The sequence below is a fragment of the Apostichopus japonicus genome, chromosome 4 (genome assembly GCF_037975245.1).
Source record: "Apostichopus japonicus isolate 1M-3 chromosome 4, ASM3797524v1, whole genome shotgun sequence".
Classification (NCBI taxonomy): Eukaryota; Metazoa; Echinodermata; class Holothuroidea; order Aspidochirotida; family Stichopodidae; genus Apostichopus; species Apostichopus japonicus.
In genome coordinates, this window is record NC_092564.1 from 28,182,733 (window position 1) to 28,204,375 (window position 21,643).

A 21,643-nucleotide genomic window follows, 5' to 3' on the forward strand; every position below is an offset into this window, starting at 1 on the left:
TCTATCAATATATATATGTATATATGCATATATACATGTGTATATACATGTATATATATACATTTATACAGGTTACTTAATTCAATACAGCAGCTTCACTTCTGCTTCTCCTCCTCCTCTTCCTTTGCCGACTCCTACCCGTATTGGAAAGCTAATACTGCGACCACTCAATCGCATTAGTAGGACGATGACAGGTTTCCTTTTACTGGAGTATTATTTGTTTGGTAATCCTACACTCCGATCCTTACTCTGAATCTTCACAACTGTCCGAGTGGAGCCTAGCTGGAAAGAAGAGCAACTCCATTCTACCAATCTGCCATGCCAGCTCAAATATCCCCTCGGGAAGCAGACTACTCCTCCTGCCAGCTACATCATCGGCTGCTCGGTCGTATCCATACGTAGATATCTTGACAAGAACCTGCTGTAACCTGCCTTTATTTGCATTCTCTGCATATAAATGTCACTCTTTTCATAACAAACAATATGCCAGCTGATAAAGAATGCGGATCATACCACACTTTATCCCATGTTTTCACACACAAAAAAACATAGGGAAAAAAAATATCAGATTCGCGAGGGAAACGCTCTGGGTTGAAAGAAAACACTCGTTTTTCTGCTCTGATGTTTCTGTACTGCAGACAGAGTGGATGATCTGATCAACAATGAACTTTTAAGTTAAAGATAATTTCAAATTTATCATCAAATTAAAACAAAATATGATATTATTTACAGGCATTACTGCCATGCATCAGGAGACGTTCTCACGTATCTCACAATCGTTAAGGAAGTAGAATATTCTCTTCAAACATTCTACTCTGTTATGTATCACACCCTTGTTTCCTTTCAAGTTTTTGTTTTTTTGCTCAAAAGCATTTTCTTTTTGTTAAAACAACAAACCTTCACTCTGCCCCGAGTCCAGTAAGTTGCCATGACTTCCTGTGATTGGTGCACAAGCCGTCTTGGTGGTCGCCGCCACGGCTCCAGTCAGGTCTTTAGTTCCCGTCACCGCCAGAGCTCCCGCCCCCGGTGTCTTTTTAACAAACGAGAGGAAGAGGTGTCTGCAGAGGTCCTCGGGCATGTCCACCTCCAGGTAGGTCTCCATGAAGAGTTTAAAGCCGTCATAGTTAATAGGCTGTGGGAGTGAGATGGTCAAGGTTAATATCCTGCAAGTTCCCGCTGTGATCGAACGGTTCAATCTCGCTGGGGGCATCGATTAGCAAAATCCAGACAGACTGACAAATCATTGAACACACAAACTCTGCAGCTCATGCATGCACAAGATCAACTAAAGTTGTAATTCATTTTGATTCCATTATTTGCATAATTTTTACACTTTTGAGGTTGAAGGGAGAGGAAGTGGGCGGGACACAGTGCTTAACCATTATGACAGCTTACCAGGCCCATAGCCAGGATTCTGAGTTGGAGGGGCAAGGACAATATATCGAAGGGTACCAACCAATTTTAAGAAGGGGTACAATACCCTCTGGTAACTGTCCTGTAACAGGTGAAGTTACATTATGCTAGAACAGGGAGGGGGCACAGTATTTAATCTGCACAGGGATATGGGGCCCGACCCCCCGTTCCCCAGCTTGTGCCCTGCTGTGGGCCAGTAGTTTATGAATGTGAAAAAGAGCAAGATTTGATTAGACACAGATAAGAATGTAAAATTAAAATGCTGGAATAAAATGTTTTTTTTTTTTTTTGGAGTGACATGAATCTTGACTGTCACGTTTAACATTTAAGCAATTTCTTGTCAGGAATATGATACCTTCAATATTACCAGTTTGGTCAGCAGCCAAACAAAACAAATTATTCTCTCTCTGTAAAACATTTCATAATTTATACACAAACGTCATGTCATATTAAAAAAGCCTATTTTTGGATGGGGCAATTACCAGGGTGTTTTTTTTAATTTTTGTATATTTTTGTATATTTTTTTGGCTCTCCATTCTCAATTGTTGTATCAAATACAGCTTTTGGTTATATACTGTTGACATTAACTCTAAACTTTATAAAAGGAAAGTCAAGGACCTAAGATACCAAAGCATTGCAAAAAAATATATTTAATCCACAAAGGGCCTAATTAATGTCCAAAAGTGTACTTTGTCTTTGTACTTTGTCAATTTTGCCACTGTCATTGTTTTTGTTTGTACAATTTCACATACTTTACAGTTTTAAGACCAAAATCTCTCATTTGCAATTGAGGTTATATAGTTAAACCTCCAGCAGGGCTATAGCCTACGTAGCATCCCTTGGGGGGGGGGGGCAGTTGAGGTCATGACCTTGTTTATGAACTTCCCTGATTAAGATAAGGTATGAATTAAAAGCAGGGAACATCATCATAATATTTAAGGGTAGCATACCATGAAAATGTTTGCCAAAAATTACCTCCCAGGTTGTCAGAATTGTCACCTCCCAGACCTTGTAAGTTGCATCTAAACATTCTTTATGTTGAGGAACTAATCAAAGGTTGCTGAACACACTGTCTTCGGTCCATGGTTCGCGCTGTTGTATCTATGTTACACACCTTGATGTTCGTAACTTTCAAGACTAAAGAGCTTAACCTACAGAACACTGACTTCAGTGTAGTTTATAGGGCAACATCATTTCACTTTAGACTGCTACACTGTTCACTCAGGTTAAATCTTATGAGCGCTCTACATTTATTGTTATTCTAACTAAACTGTGAAAACCAAAACAAACAAACAGCCATAGCATCTGCAATCTTGCATAGTCATGATGAGTAGTTAAAATAAACCTTGTTTTCATTTTGAACGCCATTCCTACAATACGTGCCATAAATCGTGAGGTTGCACACTGCTGACTGATGAAATCAAGCGAAAAGATATGAACTTTTTTGCCAAAACCAACTGAAATTGCGCATACTGTACCGTCCAAGATTCACATTATCTACATTCATTTAGGAAATCTCAGGGGGACGGCTGCCCCCCACAGGCTATGGCCCTGTCTAGGAAACATAAGATTATATCACTCAAAGCAGTGAAATGTGAAAACAGACACTCATAAATTTGATCCCAGGGTTTGTGCTTGTTTTTTCTTGCTTTCTTCCCTTCATTTGTTTTTACTTCTTCTGTCTCAATGCTTGATCAAAAACAGAAGCTATCTTCTACATTTATGTAAACCTGATTTGTATTTAAACAGATAAAACCAGAGGCTGGCCTCGAAAGTTAAAGGAAGGCTCGAATTGTTGTAATTCATCTGGAAGTACATGTTTACTTTCTTTAATAATACTGTTTGAAAACATTACAAATTTTCGGCTAAATCAAGATAAAAACTTGTAGCTGTCAAGACTGGTCAATGAATTCCACACATATGAGCTTGAGAATGCATTGTTAGTTCACTGTCTCACCTTCACCATCACCCCTCCCTAACCCCCTCCCTAACCCCCTCTCAAACCAATATTAACGAACACACACCATACAGTAGGTTGCACTGAATGTCATCCTAACCAACAAATTTCCAATTAAATTCATTAAGAACAGATCATGCTTCTCGATCAAATCAACTTGTTTTGTCGTCAAACATTCACCATTAATATAATCATGACTTCACACAGACAAATGCAATGTTGCAAATAAAAGAAGAATAATTTCTATGAGTATAATGCAGTGCTAGTCTTCTTTATAGATGAGCTCCCATTTTATACTTTCACTTTCTACAAACACTGCAGAGAAATCATCTTGAAGGACATTTCTTGAGCCAAAAATGACCAATAGGAGCCTGAGAGAGGACTGAGATGATGGTGTTACAGAAACCCATCTTACACTGACTGAGGTCCTCTTCAAGCCTTTCATTGCCTGGTTGGTCCCCGGCAAGGACCCCTCACTCCATTTTGTATGCCGTTATACATCCAAATATAAAGTATTTATTTTGAAATGTTACAGTTGCTCAAGCCAAAGATCATGGCCGCTTGTACTTTACGAACCTCTTGTAATATGTAGAGTGCCTTCCCTGGGGTCACATTTTACCTGCAACACCCTTCTTCTTCTTCTTCTTCTTCTTCTTTTTTTATCATGCACACACGCAAAGAGCAGCACCAGAAGGGCTGCGTGAAGTTTTCCTTCCGACCACCCACTGACTTTATGTCACCAGACGGAGTTATAATTAAACTAACAGCTTTTCCCCTAATCAACTCAAAACCACAAACTGGTATCAGTGATGAACTGTACGGTACATTTCCATAGTGGCACTTTAACAGCATTTATGTGAAAAAGGGAAGCAACGCGGAGACCAAGAAGAAACCACAGCCGTATTAAAGACATCCCACGTGATGGAGACGGGAAGGCCGGTTACATCCCTGGCAATTATATATCTGACTGAAGACAAACTGCACGCCTCCAGCATTTACATGCTTTTTAATCTCTTGTTTCCTTAGTAATCTATGGGTTTATATCCCTTGTTATATATGACATGATCAAGACATATATGACTTAGTGAGCCAGGCTTGGGTGAAATTTAGGCGACAGATATCAACATGAACCTTGGCATTTACAAATCAGGAACTGTAGTTCTTTCCCTGTTGAACGGACAGAAGATATTGTGAGTTCTTGCTTCTTCCAAGGGACCACTAAATAGCACGCTATAATTGCTAGAAGTTTTCAAAAAGTACTTTCCTGGAGGTCTTTATTCTCCAAATTGTTCTCAGACATTCTTAAGTAGCACACAAGATGACTGAATGTCCCAGTGAGGAATATTTTCTCAAAGGTTGTCATAAAAACAGTTTAAGAATTTTGACCAAAGGTGACCATATTTGAAATTCTAGCATATTTGGGGCCAATACAGCATACCTTTAACATCCAAAATCATTACAAAATAAGCTGTAAACACAAAGTTAAAAGTGAAAGGTAAACTTTAATACACAAACCAGGAGTTCTAATTCACAGTATATACATTCAAGTGAAATCATAAAATCCTTCAACTATTTTGAATCTTTTCAAAGTGAACGACTGACAAAACTGTTCAGCACTGCTCTAACCCAAAGAACACTGACATCTTATAAACTTGGATAGGTTTAATACACTTTAATAGGTTGTACTACGATATATGTGCAGCAACACCATACCTGGAAACAGTGTCCTCCGTAATAACGCAGCAGTTACAGTTAGAGACCAAGAAACTGATTCAAATGAAGTAACCTTGGACAATACCATTCTCAGCTCGCATCCTCCCCCCCCCCTTCCCCACTCCCTCCCTTCACCTTCAAAATCCTCTACGTTGAAAGAACGGTGCGTTCTCACAACGCTTCATCAGTGTAACTCAAAAATCGTTCTTATCGATTTACTTTCATTAACCTCTCTCATTGGATTTTCAGACCCCTCGATCAATATCTGTTTAAAAAGTAGTTTACCAAGGAAAAACAGCAAAATCTCTGCAGAAAGTTGGGAGACTGACCTGTAAAATTAGGTAGCAGGTTATCTGCTTTCATGTGTAATTGCACCTGATACAGATAATAATTTACACAGATTCAAACAAGGTAATTTGGGGGGAACACTTGTACTGTAATAGCATGGCGGATAAATTTCATCTTTAAATCGGTTACAAAACTACACGAGTATGCTGAATCGGATAATGGCAAATACATACAGATTTGTCGAAGAGGTTCAATGTGTATAAGATGTGTACTCATTATCTCAATAATTATAAAACCCTTTCACTATATCTTTGTAAATAGAAGGCAGGGGAAGTGAGGGGACAGCTTATTCCCATTCCTAACCTACTAGGAGACAAATGTATGCTTAAATAAATAGTTTGATTTCCAATGGAAATTAGCTTTGAAGGATATGAGTAATAGTAAGTTGTTGCATTTAGGTTAATAAAATTTGAAGTGAAGTGAAACTGGGATAGTATGCGTGTATGTGACCCACCAGTGACAAAGGTCAAAGGAGTGCAAGTGCAGCACCCATTGTGAAAACCTTTATCTCTTGGATCTGTAGGATTTCAGAATAACAAATCCAAGATCATATTTACCATCTGCATCGCAAACTCAGAGATTTGGATTTTAATTGCACTTCTCTCTTACCTGTCTTCTCTCTACATAAGCACTTATCCATCTACCTGGTCAAATACTTAGTAACATTTAAGCACTGCAGGCAACCCCATTAGACCCTGCACTCCCTCTGCCAAACATCCTTATCAAATATTGTGATAAAATTATAGACTCAGTTACCAAGTGTTTTGTAATGGCTCAACATGAGAATTGATTCAATTGCCAACAATCAGCCTGTACTCGGAAGATATGCGTGTGACTACGATTACATGTTTTAGTATCTGGGTAAGAATCATTACAGCCACGGTCCTGAAAACTATGAGCCGTGACAGAAGTTGAATGGCAAAAACTTTTGAACGGCCTATTTCAAGACTTCATAAATAATTTATCGACTGGAAAGCCTGCTGAAAGAGATCAATTAAGTTACCCTTTTTATTAACATCAAGTCAATAGTCCGAGCTAGCTTTCATGTATTCTCAACATGAAATCTTAGTGGTTAGGGATGGGGGTATGGGGGGGGTGGAATCTGGTGGGTTATGGCTCTGTCTTCAATGATGATTCTGGGTTGTCAGTGTGACAATTTGCAGACCATTGCCTTATGGCAAAACTCCTATGCTATAAGCCCTATGACACAGACTGAGATAGTCAAACCATTAATGCTTGCAAAGGTCTAGTAATTCCATTTCATTGCCTTGTACTACACTAATAGCAAACATGAATCATAGAAGAGTATTGAGAAGGTCAAATGATACCCAGTATTGGTTGAACCCTGCAGCTACCATTTATTATAATCTTCCATTCTTCTTACCTGTTCTGCATTGTACTGTGAGAGGGCCCCATTACCATGAAATTCTTCCAGGACATCCTTCAGTGTCTTCCTGGAATCTGCAGATGGGAGAGAGAGAGATAGCGAAAGGATCAAATGACATTCGGCATAACATGGTAGAAACATTTAGTGACGATTTGCTGACAGCCAGAGGGATCTTTGGCCATCAGCCTCATTCCCTACATTGGTATGTGTTAATTGGATTCTTGGTATACTGTACTTTGCCAAGTCAACAGCTTCTGTTGCCAAATACCAGCTGAAGATCTAAGCTGTGGAACCAAGGCAGTACGCATCGGTCACACTGTAACGGTACAAGCAGCGGTCACACTGTATCATACAAAGACGATACTATGTTACATGTACAGTATGTAGTAATAGTAGGAACTAGTGAATCAGTGCACTGGATTGTACATGTGCTGTGTGAAGTGGCCTATGCTGTAGATCCAAGATGTTACAGTACCTCTTTAATATAGCTCATACATGGGAATTACTGTACTCTATCAATATATACACAGTCATACACAATCACTGTATCATAATATACAGTGTGCAATGTGACCGTTTGCACAATATACGGTTGTAGATCTTTTTTTCATTAACAGAGAACTACACAGAATGGACTTCTTTCTACAGTACCTCCCTTTTCATAACATTTTTATTTTGATTAAGGAAAATGTTTGTTTTAACATTTCAAGAGGATAAAAAAGGAATTAGCAAGTTACATCAGATCATTTTAAAGCTGACAAAACACCATGACTGAACCATGACTACAAAAAGCAAGGTTTTCTTGGTTTGTTTTTTAATTTCTTAACAAAAATAACATAAAAATAAACCAAAGTATTAAATTATCATGTCTATTAAATTTGTATAGTTGTATTTTCCAGGTAGTGTATTTCTTAAGAGGCTGACGGTACAATCTTTCCCTAGTAAAGAAAACTATAAGGTTTCTAAAATCATAAACCAGTTCACGGACTAACACCAGGAACAGTGGAACAATGAAGCAACAATACAATTGCATATGAAAATCAACCCATCCATCACAATTGTGAGTTTTCACATACACATCCCATTCCATCCTCCCCCTCCCCCCTTGGAATAAATAACCTATTAAATAGTGGGAGTGTTCAGCCACATGATTGTTACATCACGTACATAAATCTCTTAGGTAGATTGAGGATTATCAAGTGTAATATAAATAACCACATGCATGCTTCTGTATGTATATATGACGTCAAACTGTGGCTAATTTCAAACATTAAACCAGAATATATAAATTGCTATCATCTCTTTTCTTTAGTTAAGTACAGCAGCATGCAGGCTATGCGGTGACTATCGGACATAAAACATCTCCATTACCAGCCGATCTGTTTGCTGTAAGCTGGAGCCATACATTAACAGTGATTGATTATGCCAAACGGCTCCGTATGACATCATCGAGGCCTTCTCGATTGCTGCCATGTAAGGCACCGAAGGCGATGAATTTAACGACCACTGATTGAATGGAATGGCACTATAAAATTAAAACAGCCCCGGGTATATAGTCAGGCTCGTAGATTGACACCCCTCCCTCGGCCGTGGAACGGTCGAGCCAGGATGGATGACAGTGAGATCAACATGTTTCTGTCTTCTTCAAGTGTAACATCGGAGTATAAACTGGCATGTGTCAATAGTTTATATTAATGTTCAGATGATGATGATGAATGGGAGTCTTTTGAGATGTCACAGCTCACTAGGTGGCTAGCTATTTCGGCAACCTTGTACAAACATGCCAACAACGATTATGGTAACCGTGTGACATGTGGAACCTGAACATACTATACGACAGAGATTGTAAACCCACCACCAGTAGATGAGACGGCAGGAAGGCATTCCTCTATGTCATACCGACACGTAAAAGTTCACTCCATTCTGAACTGAGCAGGGATCTTTGTATGACAGCCTGCATAATTATCACCATCAACTCTGTCTGAATTTGGTAATCAAAATTACGAAACTATTAAATAACGCAATGAACCATCTTTTACTTATCATGTAGCTTTGAACTTCCACATTTACTGTCCTGTATATAAAGCTGGACATCAATAATTTGGTTCATGTCACCCTCCTTGAAACGTTCTGGGAATTTAATCTTTTGAAAATTAATAGCAATTTTAACACTATTATTAGAGAGTTATACTAATGATGATGACGTTTACATGGCAACCTCTCGGCAATTTAAAGACTATTTGTAGACTGCAATTTGGATGTACATCCACTGGAGATGAACCAACACATTAAGTTCACAGTCAGGGGGATTGGCTGCACACAGAGAAACAAATTTAGATTGGCTGGTTATGAATCCATGTTATATCAGACACTCTATTAATTATCACAGTTGGACATAACCTAAGAGGAGGTCTCAAGGAAAGTACACTTCCATGAACAAAGGAGTGAACTTCCTTTACATACAGTCTATTTGCTACAGGAACACGTCCTACACAGATATTTGCAGGCAAACGTAAGGACAATCGCTCTTTGCTGCATTAGGACACAATGAACATGCATTTTGCGATGATAAAATTACTAGTAATAATGATGTTTAAAGAGATGGATCTTCAGTTATACTGTATGCAATTATTCTATATCACTAGTATCATATGACCTGGACAGATTGTTCCTTGTTTGTAATGTTTGTAATGTTCCTTGTTCCATGTTTGTAATGTGACTGGCACATACTGTGCCATAACACAAGGGATGGCCATATGTCATCGGTTTTTGCTTCTTTTCAATGAGACATTTATTAGTTATTAATGTATGTAACATGTGGCTGACACTAGAGCTGCAATAACACAAGGGATGGCCATATGTCACATGGGTTCTGCTTCTTTCCAATTTTATTTACACTCAGTTGTGTACGTACATGTTGCATCCTCTTATAATATTGTATTACAAACATAGATGTAACTGGGGCATTGCTTCATGAATAAACATTAAGAAGTGAATCATGGTTTTCTTGTCACTAAATGACTCCATTAGGCTGATAGGGGCCAAATATAAACTTCAAAGGCGGCTTTCACAAACAAGCATTAATGCTCCTTAATTGAAATAGGGCACCCGAATATGTTTAAGTTGAAACGTAATATTGAAGACATTTTTAAATACAGAGATACATCTACTTTCAAGGTAGCAAATACTTTCCCGTAAATTTTGTGGAAAAGAACCCTAAAAAAAAAGTGAAAAAAAAAAATTCAAAAATCCACTAAAAGTGAACATTGCAGAGTTGATTGGGAAAGCAATACGCTTCCACCAAGGAACTTTAATTGTATGTAGGTGAATAAAATAACTTACATTGAAAGGCTATGCACTCCCAGGGGCACAGCTACAACTTCATATGCAAGGGAGTATCCGTTTCACATATTACCATGTTAATTCTTTATATCGTTGCTTTCATTGGTAATACCTGTTAACGTTATACTAAGAATAAAACAGCTTTTTGAGCTGATTTTGATCAATTTTCAAATGCTATTCAATTAATGCTAATATTTCATAACATCGTCAGTTCTTAGCATATTAGGTTTCTATTCCAAGTAATAATTTCAAATAATTGAAATATAAATCTACAATTTTCCAGCTTTTGCCTTTTGCACGTAATTATTAGTATTTATGAACCTGAAATTCTACATCTGGGAGAAGCAAATTCATGTACATTAATTGCACATTAATCTTCATTTAGTGAAACTTAACACCAAAGAGAACATCTCATTTTGAGTGACATTCTCTCCGTTTGATAAATTGTCGACGAAATATATTACGAGCTGTTTCTAGCATCAGCAACTGTGCAGAAATACAGCACTGGTCTAGGCAGGCTGTCCCCCTTACGTATTCCGTACAAAAAACTTGAAAATGTTTCCGTTTCGTTCATTTCGGTTGTGACGATGATAAGCATGCAGAATTTTATTCACAGCTGCATAACCAAGTGATATGAAATGAGCTGCTAGACACAATTACCGACGAAGGATAGAGATCTAGACGCAAGAGCATCGTCAAAGCTAGGAGAGCCAATGACATCATCATCATGGCAATCATCGTCATCAAGCAAGGCCTGCAGCTAAGACGCAAAACTCCCACTTGCCAGAACTGACCTTTTCTAAATCACACAAGGAGAGAAACTGTAAAGCTTATACTTCTTTTAGTTTATAAAGTTAAAGATATCGAATTTCTTCCGCAATCAATTTAATAATTTGATTCATTTTATTTTACCACAACTGGAGACGATCTCTTACAAAACAACCACCTTCGTTCTGCATCACCCTAATCACAACTCCCATGTGATGACAGACGAAGAAGTGATTTTATCGGAACAGAAAAAGGCTCAACCGGAGCATGAGAGGTTGTGCACGACGGCAGCACACCGCTTCGCTTCTGCATGGGAAAGACGCACAGCAAACACAGCATTACCTGTACATTTTTGTTTCTTGATGAAAGTAGGTTTACTGACAGGCGATGTTTCTTACAGAACTTGTAAAAGCCACATTTGGGAGTTTTACAGACAGTTTTTGAAAATTAATAACTGCTTTCATGGAGCAAGTTAACATGAAATGTAGTGTAAGAATGCAAATATGTTTCATATTTCCAACTCCTTACCGAGAAAAATAGGCTAACTTGAACATGTGACCCAGAAAAGCTAGATCCATATATTCCACAGTGTGCACCACTAAATGGCAGGATGACTCAGCAGTTTCTTCTACAACTTAATCATGAGGTATTCACACAGGAATAGCCAAGTGTGACAACACAATCTTTGATGACCCCCTCAAATACTACCAGCAACTCCCCTGTAAAGCTAGACTTATGCATTAAATCATAACTTGGTTATACACAGACTGTACATACTCCCTCGTTTGAGGAAATTACGACCTAAAAATAAAAAATATTACTCCATCCAGATCATTCCAGGGACGATGGTAAACCTTCATGGATGTGCAAATGAAATACTAAAACAATATCATTCACCAAACTTTTGAGACAACAACGTTTCTGCATTGGACTAAATGTTCAATAAATCCTGTAAACTTTAGGGACAGTCAAATATTTCAAACCACCCCAGGAACTGTAGGTTAATATGAAAGGTTATCGTAAAATATAATACGGGGTTGGACAAAGTTAAAGAACCCAATGCAAACTTACAGTCCCAAATTTAGTATAGATTTCTCATTTTTCATCAAGGTCGGCGAAACCAACTATATGCTCTCCTAGATTTGAGCTCTCGAAAATGATTCGTTACAAATGCGTGCCACTCTGTCGTAACTATATGACTCTTGAGTGTTCGAACCGTACGAGAGGGTAGTCACTTTTGCCGTTCTTTTTTTATGCTCCGATGCTGTAATTTAGTATTTGATATATCCTGCTACAGTACTACTTATCCTCCAATCCAAAATAGCCCATCAAAATCTGTCCCTTTAGGGCACTTTCTTTGAAACGGATATCGCCATCTACTGTAGCTGTGCGCAAGAACTCAGGCTCTCCTTGACTTCTACAAGCTACATCAGAAAAGACGTTTTTCTTTTTTTTCCCTTTTTTTTCATTCTTCATTGGTTTTTTTGGTTTTTGGCCAAAGGATATGAAACGTGACTACAAAGATTAATGTTGCATGATAATTGGTTTTGTTGGTTCCAATCTTTGCCATGTAATGACATCACTTGTTGCCCAGGCTGCAGAAACCATGACAGCCATTTCTGAAATTACCACTGGAGCGTCATTTCATGCATCACTGAAGTTTTTGCTTCTCCTCAAACAAACCAAAAGACAAAAACGAGAGAGAGAGAGAAGAAGTGTTCCCCCATTTTGGAGCAATCTTAAAAAGTTCCATTTACGTCTGAATTAACCTAGTTGATCAAGGACCGACACTGATTGTACACGATGAATACAGCCCATGCGCAGCGATGATTTACAGTTAAACGAAACCCAGCAAAGATATACAACTCAGATGATGCTTAATGCCAGATCATCCCTACTGATAAAGGGATGCTGGAGTACTGTATGTATAGAAGTAAATTGCACAAGCTCAGAATCAAGTAGACACATTTCACAGTCTTCTAACAAATCTCTAAATTGAACAGTTCATAGTTGATGGTAGTGTACAGTATATTACTGAATTGCAAAATCCTGATCCAGAAATATCTATATAAAACTATATATAGTTACAAATGTTAAATATGTGATGTGCAGGTCTTTAGTATCAACTCACAAGGTATACAACCAAACAAATCCTTAAAAGTCAAATGTTGGTCACTAACATTTCAATATCGACAACCACTCATGGCCAACCCTTAAATACATTTACCAAGTTGTCAAATATCAACCAATGTAGCTGGGTTGAACAGCAGTGAAATGATCAGGGTTGTCAAATACTAATACAGCTGGGGTTGAACAGCAGTGAAATGAACAGGGTTGTCAAATATTAATACAGCTGGGGTTGAACAGCAGTGAAATGAACAGGGTTGTTAAATACCAACAGCTGGGGTTGAAACAGCAGTGAAATGAACAGGGTTGTCAAATACCAACTAATCTAGCTGGCGTTGAACAGCAGTGAAATGAACAGGGTTGTCAAATACTAATACAGCTGGGGTTGAACAGCAGTGAAATGAACAGGGTTGTCAAATACCAACTAATACAGCTGGGGTTGAACAGCAGTGAAATGAACAGGGTTGTTAAATACCAACTAATCTAGCTGGGATTGAATAGCAGGTAATCATGTGTCAACATCTACCAAATGAAACAGCTAGGGTTGAACAGCAGTGATAATGGGTCAACAACAAAAATGATATTTTCTGTCAGTTTTACCACTGTTCATGAGGTACTCCTTCGATAGATTCTAGCAAAACCTCTGTCTCAAGAAACTTATCTTTATCACCTGGATTTAACCTTTTCATTTTCATATTACAAACTATTAAAACAAATTTGTAGCCATTTTTCTTAAACCAGTTATTTATCATATAAATGTTTGAATATGCTCTGTAACAAAAAAAGAAAGAAAGATTCTTGATGCTTGAATTGGTGAGCTTCTGATTTGACCTAGAGCAATTGATAGGTGATGGTAAATTAAACTTTGGCAAAAATCAATAGTTGAATATCTTCAGGCTGTATACCAAGGAGGCATTGATTATGCACCTTCATATCCATACGTTGCATTTTGTCAACAGGTGACGAAACTATATTGCCTCTCCTCCCCTTGTATCATTGCTGTGGCTCTTTGCGATGTGTTTCCGTAAACAGGCCTTTCAGATTGTAAAACAAGCTCTTACCTTAAGGCGGTCGGGGATGAACACGTACGGAGAGACGAGTCAACTAACTGCTAGTCAAGGGTTAACCTGCAGCTGAATGATATGGGTCTAGTATACAGCGGTATTTTTTGCCTCCACTCCAAAAGAAAACTTTCAATGTGGCGAAGAGAACTTATCGGTGTTTTCGAAAAATTCAAAGAATACTGAACACACATCAAAATTCTGTTTGTTCTCAGATAAAGCAAAGGAGAGGAGTGGAGTACCAGCTGCCCTTGAAATTAATCAATATTAAAGAGCCTATATCTACAAGTAGAAGTCATTGAATCATACCGAGCCATGAGACCTCAACATCCCTTAATGTATCTGTAACATTCTCAAACATTATAGAATCTTTTCAATTTTAAAGCCAAAAAAAGGAGTCGATGAGGTCCATGCGTGACAACAAATTATTGCACAATGCACTCATTTATCCCGCAAAATCAAAGAAATTTTAATGTAACACCTATCTTAAGACAGCAAATCTTTCACATTGTTTAATTTGAAAACCCTATCTCAATATGTTGTCCCTAAACTCAAGATGTTGATTGTAACTTATTTTAACCGGTGAAACCGTTCCTTTATTCCATGTAGGGAAGTGAATGAAAAAACATGGTCTGTGGTGCAATCATACCAGATATTCCTCAAATTCATGGTTCATCCTATTTATTATTGTTGGTGTTGAGTTTATTCTTTTAAATGTCATCAATTTGGAATGTAATTATAGCTAATTTTAGCTGGCAAACATCTATATTCTGCATTTAGAATTGTCTCAAAAATATGGAACTTTTTATTTATATAGAACAAAAAGTTTCAAATATCATATTCACCAAGAAAAAATCAAACTGTTTAACATCAGTTTAATTGCCAAACTGACATCATTCCCATCTTCTGTTGCCAGATGCCTTCATATAAATGCAATATGCAGCTGTAGAGATATCAATTGAGTAGAGATATCAATTGAGTAGAGATATCAATTGAGTAGAGATATCAATTGAGTAGAGATATCAATTGAGTAGAGATATCAATTGAGCAGAGATATCAATTGAATAGAGATATCAATTGAGTAGAGATATCAATTGAGTGATACACACAGTATTCCTGCAGTTTTCATCGTCGGCCGATGCCATCGATTATCCGACCCGCCAAACTAGTAGCCGAGAAACCTAAACTGTGGAACAGAATGTATTACTTCGGCAGACCTAATTACGCAGATCAACTGATCATACCAAACACATACAAATAGATTATTCTGCTTTTTAGAGATTTTCCCCCCGAAGACTAAAAAACCAAGGATATGTAAATGTCAGAGGAAGAACTGAAACATTGCAGGCTTCACCAAATGTGGTAATTGAATCTCAACATAAGCTGTGAATGACACTCCATTCAAAAATTCTCGGCATCATTTGGCGTTTGAACTTCTTGTATCAGATTTGGTATTCACGCTAATTGAAAGAAAGGGAATGAGCGTTGATTTTCAAACAGCAAATTAAGACCTGCAGATGTAAATTTGGCAGGTGGGGATGTATTCTTGAGATATATGTACAAACACCTCAGAGATTCCAGCACAGATCGTTTTCCTTTTCTTATGAGTCGGCTTCACTTTTCCGGTTCTTACATGCGTAAAAAACAGTTGAATGTGTTTAAATATGCGTGAAAAAGTTTAATGTGTTTAAATAGGTGTGAACAGTTTAATGTGTTAGGTACACATTTGTGACCTCTTTTTTTAAATTCCCTATCTCATACATATAGGTTTACATTTTGTACATATAGGTTTGATGGGCTGTACATATCATTGTTGCAGATGATATTACTTTTTCTTTTTAAAGATGAATAGGATAAGTCTGCCACATATTTCCTTCTTTTTTTTATGCATCAAAAATTTAATGGATTATAGTATAAAAGATTTGAATATATTTGAAAAAAATGTTGCATTTGGTATTCTTGTTCATGTTATGAGTCGGCTGAGCTCTTTCTCTCTATATGCACAAATAACAGAGCAAACTATTACATTAAAGAGAGAAGAAAAACTGAGAAGGAATTAAATCTAATAAGTACTTGTAATGTACTTATCATGTGATTGTGTAAGTGAGTCCGAAGTGTTCAGAATCTCTTCACTAGCTCATATCAAACAAATATCAATATGTTGGTTCTGGACAAACAAATTCTCATCAGCACGCAAATAATATCAAATGGAAAGGAGTATTACGACATAAACGTACAAATAGTCGATCAATGCAAACAAAATCTATCCAAAGCCTTCACCCAGTCATATATAGAATACGCCCATGGGTCAATGTGCAAACAGTCACTGTATTAATACTGAGCTGTAGTACTTCCACACGATTCACATGATACTACCTCCTACTGTGTGGGTTCAACTAGAGTGTTATTGATACAGTTTCCATAGTGGCTCTGCTCAAGTTACTGAATTCACATCATCTGATCAGATGCAAAGAAACATCTTCAGTAGATGAACCAACATAGAATTATCAGAAGCAACTCAAGTCATAGTAGTTAAAGGAATATTAGAAATATCTGATTTAATAAGAGATATACATATTACAGATCTGGCCTATCGGTCCAATGCTCAAATCTATTAACTAAATTGTTTCATCATACAGTGTATGGGATAGACGACGTTTCACTTTATTCAGTTTAGAAGGGAATAAGTGCATTACACAGTAATCTCTGATCAAATCATACTTAAGCTACAGTGTATATGCACCAACAGCCGCTGTTTGTTTCTCTAATTTAAATCCGAAATGATTATATAACCTTGGGATGATGATTCGACTGTATAATTGAATATGTACTTTTATATTGGCAAGGATGGATACGATGAAGTGTACTTCACTGCAATTAACAGTGTTATCAAGTATGGAAGGTCCTTATTTGTGTCGGTGATCAACAACGAATAATTAGCAAAGAGAGGTTTGATGAGCTGTACACATCTATAGGACTTCACAAATTGTTGCACATTTTATACAGTTATTGAAATGATATTGGCCAAATTCAAGAGTTTATCATCTCAGTAACAGAACAAGCTTGATATAGTGAAGGAGGAAGTTGGACCATGGATGCAATATGTTTTCTTTAAATACTTGGTCTATGATTATAGCTAAATATTTTCTAATCTTAGACCTGGTTTAATACCTTCCAGTGAATTCTTGGTTGTGAACAAATGCAGGCTGCAGTTCATTCCTTGTTTGCTTTCTTTTCTCTCTTTCTCTCCCTTGCGCCTTGAGCACCCTTCGGGGTGGATATTGTAAATCACCATTATTATTATAATTATTTTTATTATATTTTTGTAGAAGTTTGTGGCAAGAGGTTGGGCATTTGTGAAAAGACCAACTCTTTATGATATTTATAAATCAGGCATTGTTTTTTTTTTAATTAATATTAAATTATTATGTTATATTAATTAATATTAAGTATTAATATTAAGTATTAATATTAAATTGATGGAATACATATTAAAGTGATGACAGGGTATGGATATATGACATACATTTAAGATGCAATAGGTTGAAAAGACCTTTGAAATTTTTTTAAATATAAGTCATTTTCTTCTTTATATGAACTTTGCACATACACGGCTGGTTTACCATGCATGTTATTTTCTACGGATAAATGAAGCCATGACAAACTGAAATTCAATCCATTTTCTGCTCCACTGCAAAATCATATCTAGGACAATACTAGAAGATGGATGGAGACTCATTAGTGCAGGTTAATTTCCTTTTATTTTAGAACCATTTTAACTAACATTTATTTTGTTGCCTTGGTGATAAGGATCCGTTTGACGTTTTTGTTAATTGTCTCCTAATTTCTGACTTTTTCAGGATATTAAAAATAGCAAATTTCCCATTAAGGTTAAAGCAGTTAAAGTACTTAAAGTAGGTATGGAATGGGAAAATACTCCTTTCTGTTATTATTAACAAAAGTGAAAAACACAGTTGCCATAAAATCAAATCAGGAAGTTACCCTTTTGTGTCATAAGAAATATGATTAATCTTTAATAGATGGAAGTCCATTTAAATACTTGACGAAAAAGAATGCAAATACCTTAATGCAATTACAAACTTCTGCATCAAAGGCAAGGACACCCACTCATCATCCCTATACATTACATGATAGGGATGCTTTGGGGAAGGACGATTCTCTCAAACAGCTAAGAATAATTCTATTTTTATAGTGTCAAGACGGAACTACTGTACTCTACCAAGAAAGAATAATTGAATATTTTTCTTTTATCTTACTTCCTCCTCGATAGATACAGATTTTGATCAAATACAAATTGCCTCCTCTTTCTATGTTATATTGCGCATACAATATTTTAACTGGGTAGGGTTATGCTGGAACTACCAGGCAGCTCAGAACTATAGCTTTACATGGGTAAAAACTACCAGGCAGCTTAGAACTATAGCTTAATTTTCATGGGTAAGAACTACCAGGTTGCTCAGAACTATAACTTTACATCCAGGGGTAAGAACTACCAGGCAGCTTAGAACTATAACTTCACATGGGTAAGAACTACCAGGCAGCTCAGAACTATAGCTTTACATGGGTAAGAACTACCAGGCAGCTCAGAACTATAACTTTACATGGGTGAGAACTACCAGGCAGCTCAGAACTATAGCTTTACATGGGTAAAAACTACCAGGCAGCTCAGAACTATAACTTGACATGGGTAAGAACTACCAGGCAGCTCAGAACTATAACTTTAAATGGGTAAGAACTACCAGGCAGCTCAGAACTATAACTTTACATGGGTAAGAAATACCAGACAGCTCAGAACTATAACTTTACATCCAGGGGTAAGAACTACCAGGCAGCTTAGAACTATAACTTTACATGGGTAAGAACTACCAGGCAGCTCAGAACTATAGCTTTACATGGGTAAAAACTACCAGGCAGCTCAGAACTATAACTTGACATGGGTAAGAACTACCAGGCAGCTCAGAACTATAACTTTAAATGGGTAAGAACTACCAGGCAGCTCAGAACTATAACTTTACATGGGTAAGAACTACCAGGCAGCTCAGAACTATAACTTTACATGGGTAAGAACTACCAGGCAGCTCAGAACTATAGCTTTACATGGGAAAGAACTACCAGGCAGCTCTGAGCAGACTAGTAGTTCTTATGTCACATACGTCAGATATAAACTGACTGAGAAAATTATTTCCATGAAATCTGGTCCTTTTTGTTTTCTTGCTTGTAGGGAGGTTGGGGACAAGTATTAATGCATCCTTGCCATACACATAAAGGTTTCATATTTCTTTCTTTTTTCATTTTGATTTTGAACCAATGTACAGTAAAGCATGATAACTTTTAACGAGCAGTAATTTTCTTGCTGATAATTAATGACATGGCAATCCATCTTAATATTAATTTCACATGTGTGAGTGATGCTGCTGATATTTTGAATCAGATGAATAACATGTTACATGAATTTGTCTTATCTAAACTAAAGGTCATATATCTGCTCTGCACCAATAGGAAACAACTTTGATCTCAGTGAGTACTATCAACGGAAGAAGTATTATCCCACAAGGATCATCATGGTATGCTGCTATCAATATACTACACCCACCCACGCATACACATTTAACTCAGGCTGTTGTTACATTGTGAGTTTATCTGAAGATAAACAAGTCCAGGATATGCATGGCTTGTACATGGAAGACAAACGATGATCGCACTTCCCAGGAGCTACAGAATTATTGCATTCCTAATTGTAGGACTATATGATGACATTGCTCCATAACCGGCCACCAATTTAGCTGATGTGACCTTTACATCAGTGTTATGTATACAGCTGACAGATCAAACCAATAAATAAATAGCACTAATAAGGGGGATAATTCTGTAGTTAAAAATAACATTTGCTTTGACCAAATTAAGATTTATCAACATAAATAATATTTAGTCTTTTATTTAGGCAACATTACTGTTTGACATACAGTCTATATATTTAGTCCCTGATCCCTATATATAGTCCCTGATCCCTATATATAGTCACTAATCCCTATATATAGTTCCTAATCCCTATATAGTCCCTAATCCCTATATATAGTCACTAATCCCTATATATAGTCCCTGATCCCTATATATAGTCACTAATCCCTATATATAGTTCCTAATCCCTATATAGTCCCTAATCCCTATATAGTCACTAATCCCTATATATAGTTCCTAATCCCTATATATAGTCCCTAATCCCTATACATAATCCCTTGGCAAGGAAGTCAAATCCATCAAAACTTTCACAGGTGGCTATAGTTCAAACTAAAAAAATTGATACAATATCTTACTTCAAAATAAAACAAAGCTGTTAGCAAACTGCTTATTCACTATTAAAGAGCCTGTGTAATAGAGAATGTGTAAAAGAAAGTTAGCCTAACGTTTCGATCCTAGCAGGATCTTCTTCAGAGGCTAAATGACAAGTGTCATAGTCTCTTTGTTGCTTGTAAGGTCAAGCCTTTAAGTCGAGAATATTGACGATATGAAATCGTGTCTGGACATCAGTTTGACCTGGATGTAAATACATTAATGGGTGCAGTGATCATGACATCATCACTAAAATTTTGGAACCCATAAATATGTAATCTTAAGTCTTTTTTGGCCGTTGGTTTGTTTTTCTTTCTTGAATTTCACTATAAATATATCTCACCGACAATAGGACAGAAATAGTCAGTACATATATACAAATCCCACAATACTAAATGTGTTTAAAGTTGTTCATACGATATTTCCCTACAACCTTTAAATCTGTTATCTACTTTTATGATGGTTTTGGTTTGTAGCTTTTGTAAATGTCACTATAGGACAGAAATAATCAACTATTATAAAGTACAACCATGGAAAAGATGCATTCATGTAGCAACCTATCAAATAAATGAAAGGCGACCCATGATCCCTCATTCCCACCCTCCCCCACCCCACCCACCCCATCCACGATCTCCATCTCTCTCCACTTCCCACATCAACACATCCTCCCAAACCTCCCTCCTTGGGCCCACCAACAACTCTCTATGACTTAATTCATAGCAAACTTACTTTCCTACCCTTTATAAATGCTTCTCATAATCTGACATGAAGGAAATATAAACTTTAAATGAAGACTATTTATTAAGCTAAATTCCAAAGGGTACACTGAAACAGGCAGACATGCCAAGGTTTTATGATACAATAAATTAAACTGATTCACACTTTAACCAATTACAGAGTTAACTCTGTGTAGTAGTATGCAGTAGCCTATCATACAAGTGAATGAGGAGGCGATAGATCAATGCGCGCCGTGCACTTTCAGACCCGTTAATACTTCATTAAGATAACAGACTGGCAATCAATAACCGATTATTTATCCCTGTCAACTAGCTGGTGTGCCAGTGTACAGCAATAACTAGCTTCAAGACATTAAAAATCCATCAGATATGCCAATAAGTATTGACTGTTAATACAGCATTTCTTGATTACCATTTGAAATACCGCTCTACGACAAAT

General features: G+C 37.0%; 1 protein-coding gene across 11 annotated transcripts in view; it reads right to left on the reverse strand.

Annotated features, from left to right (window-relative positions):
• The window catches only part of LOC139967034 (diacylglycerol kinase beta-like), a 156,475-nt gene that overhangs the window by 59,136 nt on the left and 75,696 nt on the right, over positions 1–21,643 (reverse strand). For all 11 annotated transcript variants that reach the window (XM_071970654.1, XM_071970647.1, XM_071970648.1 and 8 more), the window contains 2 exons: positions 6,816–6,892; positions 898–1,132 (listed from right to left, as the gene is read on the reverse strand). In XM_071970654.1, coding sequence (XP_071826755.1) covers positions 898–1,132; positions 6,816–6,892 — 312 coding nt within the window. The remainder of the gene's footprint in view (positions 1–897; positions 1,133–6,815; positions 6,893–21,643) is intronic.